The sequence below is a fragment of the Mandrillus leucophaeus genome, unplaced genomic scaffold (genome assembly GCF_000951045.1).
Source record: "Mandrillus leucophaeus isolate KB7577 unplaced genomic scaffold, Mleu.le_1.0 Scaffold457, whole genome shotgun sequence".
In the NCBI taxonomy this organism is placed as follows: Eukaryota; Metazoa; Chordata; class Mammalia; order Primates; family Cercopithecidae; genus Mandrillus; species Mandrillus leucophaeus.
This window is the reverse complement of record NW_012104887.1, coordinates 51,842-59,719: the sequence shown is the minus strand read 5'-3', so window position 1 is coordinate 59,719 and position 7,878 is coordinate 51,842. Positions and strand designations below refer to the sequence as shown.

General features: G+C 45.9%; 2 protein-coding genes across 5 annotated transcripts in view; one reads left to right on the top strand and one right to left on the bottom strand.

Moving 5' to 3' along the window:
* FCGR1A (Fc fragment of IgG, high affinity Ia, receptor (CD64)) overlaps positions 1-2,783 on the top strand; it is a 23,294-nt gene extending 20,511 nt beyond the window's left edge. Inside the window, exons 5-6 of one of the 2 annotated variants that reach the window (XM_011994430.1) lie at positions 285-569; positions 1,471-2,783. In XM_011994430.1, coding sequence (XP_011849820.1) covers positions 285-569; positions 1,471-1,700 — 515 coding nt within the window. In that variant the 3' untranslated portion in view covers positions 1,701-2,783. The remainder of the gene's footprint in view (positions 1-284; positions 570-1,470) is intronic. The other variant, XM_011994429.1, reaches the window with a different exon arrangement.
* The window catches only part of LOC105549785 (histone H2B type 2-F), a 43,417-nt gene that overhangs the window by 20,518 nt on the left and 15,021 nt on the right, over positions 1-7,878 (bottom strand). Inside the window, exon 2 of one of the 3 annotated variants that reach the window (XM_011994431.1) lies at positions 3,748-4,382. The exons of 1 other annotated variant lie outside the window; for it this stretch is intronic. In XM_011994431.1, coding sequence (XP_011849821.1) covers positions 4,256-4,382 — 127 coding nt within the window. In that variant the 3' untranslated portion in view covers positions 3,748-4,255. Of the gene's footprint in view, positions 1-3,747; positions 4,383-7,878 lie in introns of those variants that run through there. One more of the 3 variants, XM_011994432.1, reaches the window with a different exon arrangement.

Genomic DNA, 7,878 nt, shown 5'->3' with positions numbered 1-7,878 from the left:
CCCGCTGTGGAAAAATTGCCTTCCACAAAACCCAGCCCTAGTGCCAAAAAGGTTGGGGACCACTGGTGTAGAGGTATCCTCGGTAGGACTGAGCAAGCTGGCAACCCTAATTATGTCTATTAGGACACCCCAAGAATGGCTTTCTGCTGGAAGTAAGAAGGGTTAATGCCTTATGGATGCATTTTCCAGGGCCAGGTTTCCCAAGGGGGTAAAGCATGTGTCTTTTGTGAAAAGGACCTGGATGCTAAACAGGCAACCCTGTCCCCCATCAACTTTCTCCTTAGAGCTATTTCCAGCTCCAGTGCTGAATGCATCCGTGACATCCCCGCTCCTGGAGGGGAATCTGGTTACCCTGAGCTGTGAAACAAAGTTGCTTCTGCAGAGGCCTGGTTTGCAGCTTTACTTCTCCTTCTACATGGGCAGCAAGACCCTGCGAGTCAGGAACACGTCCTCTGAATACCAAATACTAACTGCTAGAAGAGAAGACTCTGGGTTTTACTGGTGCGAGGCCACCACAGAAGACGGAAATGTCCTTAAGCGCAGCCCTGAGTTGGAGCTTCAAGTGCTTGGTGAGTGAGAATGATGAGAGGCCACTAGCGCAGGAGAAGGGACTCCCTTATCTCCCATGGGACTGAGGTTTGTTCAAGGGTTTCATGGCCCAAAGAGGAGGGGTAAGTCTCTTCAGGAAAAGCCCACAAGCAGACCTTTCCTTCCTTGATTCAGAACATCACTCTTCTCCTCGCAAGGTTTATTAAATTTCCTTTCCTTTCTTTTTATTTTTCCTTTGCCTTTCCGTCCTCCATTTCTTTCCTTCATTTTCTCCTCTGTCCTTCTTTTCTTCTCCTTCTTTATTTTATTTTCCCCTCCCTCCCACTCTTCCCGCCACCCCGTAACCCCCCTTCTCACTCTCTCTTCCTGCTTTCCTGTCTCCCTCCCCCTCACCAACAATCTCACCAACAATTTATCAAGTTCCTCCTATCTATTTTCGTAGGCCTGGGGATATAAAAATGTTTGAGCATAGTTTTTGCTTCAAGGAGCTCACAAGGTGGATTTATCAGACACTGATTTTGTAAAGTGCAAATCACCACCTCCCCAAGTGTCTCTATGTAACTGAGGCAGAGGGATTGTGAGCTCCAGAACAAAGGCTCCTTGGGGGTGAAAAAAGTTAATCTTCAACCCGAATTCATTTCAAGTATTAAATGGCATAGAGATACCAGTTGTTTCTGGAACTAGGGAGTAAGTCCACGGACAGGGCCCAGCGATTAAGCTCTTCCAAGGAGCCTGTCCCCATCTACACACCATATAGCCAGTTAGAGCTACTGCCAGTTCCTTCCTGCTCCCTAAAATGATCAGTGCCTCCTTGAGGACAGGCACATCAGGTCTCAGTCAACCTTCCCCTCCAAACATAATTCAGCCCGACCCCTCTGGTCTCTAAATAGTATCTCTTCTCTTTGTCTTTTTCTGTTTCAGGCCTCCAGTTACCAACTCCTGTCTGGCTTCATGTCCTTTTCTATCTGGTAGTGGGAATAATGTTTTTAGTGAACACTGTTCTCTGGGTGACAATACGTAAAGAACTGAAAAGAAAGAAAAAGTGGAATTTAGAAATCTCTTTGGATTCTGCTCATGAGAAGAAGGTAACTTCCAGCCTTCAAGAAGACAGACATTTAGAAGAAGAGCTGAAGAGTCAGGAACAAGAATAAGAGCAGCTGCAGGAAGGGGTGCACCGGAAGGAGCCTGAGGAGGCCAAGTAGCAGCAGCTCAGTGGGTGGCCATCGATCTGGACCATCCCCTGCCCACTTCCTCCCTGTGAGCACTGCACACAAACATCCAAAAGTTCAACAACACCAGAACTATGTGTCTCATGCATATAACCCTTAAATAAAGCAAATAAATGAACTGACTTCAACTGGGATACATTTGGAAATTTGGTCATCAGAGATGACTTTAAATGAGGCCTACTCTAAAGAAATCTTGAAAAACTTACAAATCAAGCCTAGCTGATAATAATCCTATTACATAGTTTGAAAAATAGTATTTCATTTCTCAGAACAAGGTAAAACGATGAGTGGGTGCATATGTACAGAAGATTAAGATAGAGAAAGAGACAGAATGAGAGAGAGGGAGACAAAGAGACACACACACAGCCAGGAGTGGGCAGATTTCAGGGAGACAAGAGGGAATAGTATAGACGATAAGGAAGGAAATAGAACTTACAAATGACTCCTAAGGGACTGTGAGACTGAGAGGGCTCACGCCTCTGTGTTCAGGACACTTAGTTCATGGCTTTTCTCTTTGACTTTACTAAAAGAGAATGTCCCCATGTATGTTCTAGGCATACAAGGGGGTAACTCATGATGACAGATGGATATATTATTCTTGCCCTCTCTTTTGAGGCTTTCTCATAACCGCTGTATTTCTAGAGACAACAAAAATGCTGCCAGTCCCAGGCCCTTGCCCTGTAGGAAGGCAGAATGTAACTGTTCTTTTTGTTTAACAATTAAGTCCAAATCTCCAAGTGCGGCACTGCAAGGAGAAACTTCAAGTAGGTAGAAGCGGCGATATCACAGAGTCCAGACCTTGCCTCCAGAGGTTTGCTTTACCTTCCTGATTTTCTGGTTGATTACTAACTAGCTTCAGGATACGCTGCTCACACTTGGGCTGTAATTTGGAGACAAAATATTTTCCTGCCACTCTGTAACATAGCTGAGATAAAAACTGAACTATGTAAATGACTCTACTAAAAGTTTAGGGAAAAAACAGGAGGAGTATGACACACGTAGCAACTTGATTCTAGATTATTTGACCCGTAAATGATGGGTTGGAGCGTCGCGCGCCGAGCGTGTCCCACGGCAGGGCGCTTGCGCCACACTGTGGCCGCCTGTGCATATTGCAGCCTCCGCCCCCACCCATCTGAGGGCCGCAGCCGCCGGCGCCCGGGAACCCAGCTGCGGCGAAAGCTGTTGGGCGCGCGCTTCTCCGCAGCTCCGCCCTCACCAAAACCCAGTGAGAAATTATTTGCATTCCTGGAGGCTGCAGGAGCGACAAAGGAGTTCTAGGAGTCGGTGGGTGGGAGCAGCGGCAGGCGGATGGAAGAGAGCAAGGGGTCGGCCGTTCGTGTCTGATTCGCCCGAGTCAAGGGGCAGTCCCCCAAAATCCCAACGTCATTGTTTCCTCTGGGCCGGCAGATGTGAAAATCCGGCGGCAGGATGCAAGTTCCGTAGTCCGCGAGGGCCCGCGGCCTCCCCAGGCGCGTAGCTTTGAGTCGCTCCCACCCCGCCCCGGGCCTGCCTGCTCTCGGGCCCCGGTACGGCGCCACCTGGCGGCCGTCTATGGAGGTTGCAGCTGCCGTCTGTGGAGGTTGCAGCTGCCGCCAGGCCTTGGTTCTGCTGCGGGCCTGAGGTGCGCCAGGCCGAGCCTCCGCGGAGAGTAGGACTGATAGATCACAGGAAGCGGGAGGACGGCGCTGGGTTCCCAGCAGCCGTCCCAGCTTCTTGGACTGGCGCTAAAGCGGCCAGAGGCGGCGGCGGTAGGGAGAGAGCGGGTGAGGAGTGCGAACGGCCGCCCGCCTCCCCGTCCAGCTCGGAGGACCTCCCAGCTGGTTCCCTCGCCGTCAGAAGCAGGAAGGGAGCTGGCTGGCTCCGCGGGATCAGCAAGCCCGCAGGCAAGAAGGCTCCAGGCTCCGCAGGGGCCAACCCACATGGACTCGGAAACTGCCGAGCGTCACCCACAAGGGTCCACGGCCCATCCTATCACGGATGAAAAGATTACAGGACTGACAATGAGGCCCTGGAGGGATCTGATGCATCTGGTGGGGAGGAGGGTGGGTCGGACTTTTGGGGGATCGCGGGGTGGAAGAATGTCTTTCTTCTCCCTGGGACCTACCGAGGCTTCACCTGTGAGGGTCTTGGGCCCATCCTTCAATCCGAGGGCTTCCAAGTCAAAGCACAACTCCCCAGAGTGTACAGGCGGAGTAGAACCGGCATTAGGTTGGGAGGGTGGGTCGTTGTGGGTCGTTAGCGGTCGTTCCTCACCTTCCAGGCTCGGTATGGAGACCTCTAAATTCATTGTAGGACCACAAGAGCTTCTGTAAGAGTCCGGGCCGTTTCAGAACACTCAGAGGGTCCTAACCTGAGAAGTAATCCCCAAAGCAGACCAACCCGGTTTGGGGTAAAACAGGAATAGCTTGGTCCATTCTGGATCTTTCCTAGCTAAATGCCTTCAGGATTTAGGAATCTTTTCCTAGGAGGGCCAAGAATTAGCTAGACCTGCCCAGCGATTCCAGCCCTGAGAACCAGACAGAATGGAGGCATAGCTGACAGCTGGCTGGGAGGGGGCTGACGGTCCTCACTGCCACCAGGCTTAGTTGAGACAGATCCCCCAAGCTGTAGAGAAGACAACAGAAGCAAGGAGACCAGTTAGGAATCTAGGTGAGAGGCAGTGGCAGCCTGGACTAACGTGGTAACAGTGGAGCTATTGAGAGTGGTCACATTTGGAAGATGTTTTGTAGGAAGAGTCAACAAAGTTTCTTATTGATTAGATGTAGGGAATGTGAGAAAGAGAAGAATGGGAGGGAAAACACCTAGATTTTGGGCCAAAGCAATAAATAGTCCATTGACAGAATTGAGAAAGCAAGTTGGAGGAGGGGAACAGGGTAGCAAGAAGCAAAAGTTTCATATTGGACATGTTAAGATTCCTATTTGACATTTAAGTGTAACGATTGAAAAAGCAAGGGATATATGAAGAATCCTGGACTAGAGATACAAATTTGCCAATCATCATATAGATGTGGTATTTAGAGTCAGAGGACTAGAAAGGACAACGTGAGGGGGAAGTACAGATAGAAAAAGGTCTAAGCCTGAACCGTGAAACATGCCACATTTTAGAGGTTGCGTAGAAGAGGTGACAGCAGAGGATACTGATAAGGAGTAGCCAGTGAGGTAGGAGGAAAAACAGAGAAGAAAATGCCTCAAGAAAGAGAGATCAACTATGTCAAATTCTCCTGAGAAAACGATTGGATTTGGAGTGGGACTGCACTAAATCTGTAGATCTGTTGGGGGCGGGAGGGAGAGGGTTAGGGAGGATTGATATCATTCCAACATTGACTTTCCATTTATTTATTTATGTCACTGTTACTGTCTCACAACAATATTATAATATTCTCTCTAGATGTGTTAGATGTATTCTTAGGTCCTTCATTTTTGTGTCATTGTAAATGGTATTGTTAGAATCTTCAGAAGTAATTATTGGCCACATGCGTGTAATCCTAGCACTTTGGGAGGCGGAGGCAGGCAGACGCTTGAGTCAGGTGTTGGAGACCAGCCTGGGCAACATGGCAAACCCCATCTCTACAAAAAATACAAAAATTAGCCAGTGGCACACGCCTGTAGTCCCAGCTACTCGGGAGACTGAGGTAGGAGGATCAACTGAGCCCAGGAGGTGGAGGCTGCAGTAAGCCAAGATCGCACCACTGCACTTCAGCCTGGGTGGCAGAGGGAAATCCTGTCTCAAATAATAATAATAATAATAAAACTGATTATTACCAGTCTCATAGCCGAGGTAGAAATTTTTTTTAAAAAATAAGTAAGTACTGCATTTATTCACTCCAAGAAAAGTAAAAGCTAAGGCCCAGAATGTGGCAAGTCAAGGGTTAAAAGAAGAGAACAAGTTTTCCTCTGCCTAGCAAGCTCACTTCAAGGACAATTATAAGATAACGCTGTTCGAATAGCCAAGGCCAAAGGAATAGGCTCCAGACACCTCTCCCTTCCAGAGCAAGGTTGAAGGAAAAAAAAGAGAAAGACAGATTCTTTTACTGTTACTCTTTCCCCAGGCTTCTTAAACATTATTATTTACAAATGTCTGTATTTAGCCAGTTTTTGTTTTTCTTTCAGTGCAACTACAGGGTCACCAGCTATGCAAGGTCCCAAGTTATGTTATGCTATAGATTACATGACCTGTCACTGTATGATTAACTGCTTTTGTTTTGCTTCTGTAAGGCCGCTTCTAAAAACCCCACTCTGTCTTTGTCCAATGCTCAGCTTTTTAGATGCAAATCTAAAAACTGAAAGACCAAATATAAAAACCGAAAGACCTTAAGACACATATATCTTAAGCTTGGCAATGGAAAGCAGGATGTCACACACACACAAAGCTAGTAATGTGAAAATCTGGTCTTGCATAAGGTCTTTTAGGTTTAGACTTCTTTGTTAATGCACATTGGCAGGAAAATGGGAACCAATAAAATTGTTTGCTGTCCTTCTCCCTCTATTCTCCACTTCTGGTTTTGTTTCTCAATGTGGGGTCAAAACTTCCAAAGGGTAAGAAGCTCATTTTTCTGCCTTTCCCCTTCATCTCCCTATCGCACTAGGTACATACTACTCCTTAACACTTAGAGAAGATTAAAAAAGAATAAATTGTGGAGAGGGAGCATATGTGAAAGTAAAAGATTCCCAGACATAAAATGGGAGTTAATGGAGAAAGAAAATCTCTAAGGAAGACTGGAAATAATTGGGTTAGGGATTCTCGAGAAGTAAACTAAATTCCCCAAATGTGGTATTCTCTGAGAAGATAATTTAATTTTGAAGAAGAAATGGCATGCTATCCAGTGAAACAGCGGTCCTCTGGAGCTTGGCTGTGACTTCAAGGCCCACTTCTGGAAGGTCAGAAAAAGACCTCAAAGAGGAGAAATGGGCATTTACATAGGTTTATAAGTACCATCTTTATTTTAGAAAATAATCATTTTCTACCTTGAATTCTAGTTTATTGTGACGAAAGATTGTAAAATTTCGGGACATGACTGAATTGAAATCTTGGTCCTGCACTTCTATAGCTCCTTGAATTGCAATTTCTTATCCCAATCATTTTATCCTTTCATTCTACTATGAAATCTATATCATGGCACGTAATAGTCAACTTTATTATTTTAATTTACCGAATGCTTATTTACCTTTCATGGGTTATTTCATTTAGCCTTCATATCTGTTGTTGTCATTGCCTCACACTCAGTAGGTGGCTTTTAATACTATTCTATTATTTTGATCAATTTGTATGATATGAATGTTCTCTCCTCAGTGTTTGGTAACGCTGTCTGGGCTTTTGTTTGATTTTTGAGACAGAGCCTTGTTGTGTCACCCAGGCTGGAGTACAGTGGCGCAATCTCAGCTCACTGCAATCTCTGCCTCCCAGGTTCAAGTGATTCTCCTGCCTCAGACTGCCAAGTAGCCAGGATTATAGGCACACGCCACCACACCGGACTAATTTTTGTATTTTTAGTAGAGAGGAGGTTTCACCATGTTGGCTAGGCTGGTCTCAAACTCCTGACCTCAAGTGATCCACCCACCTCACTCTCCCAAAGTGCTGGGATTACAGGTGTTGAGCTGCCACACCCAGCCTTGGTACTATTTTTAAGGATATGTATATCTGATTTTCTGTTTATCTTATAGTTATTCTTTATTCAGGTATTTTACTTTTCTTAGCTCAACTTTGGTAATGTGTATGGAAAAGTCACCATTTTGTCTACAATTGCAAATATATTTATATCAAAAATACACATCACTTTAGTATCTTCTATATCTAATATTACTTATGTGCTTTTTCAATAGTAAGCTTATGGAAGGATTAACTCTAATTTTCTTTTCAGAGAACAGCCTTTGGTTTTATAAATTCCATTTTGGTGGAATAGGAAGGCATGATCTGTTTCATTGACTATGCTTTCATCTTAGTTTGTGCCTTCTACTTTACACAGGTTTTTGTTGTGTTCCTTTATTAGTGTTTGAGTTAAAAACTTAATGCTCTCTCTGTTGCTCAGGCTGGAGTGCAGTGGCATGATCTCAACTCACTGTAACCTCCACCTCCCAGGCTCAACGATCCTCCTGTCTCAGC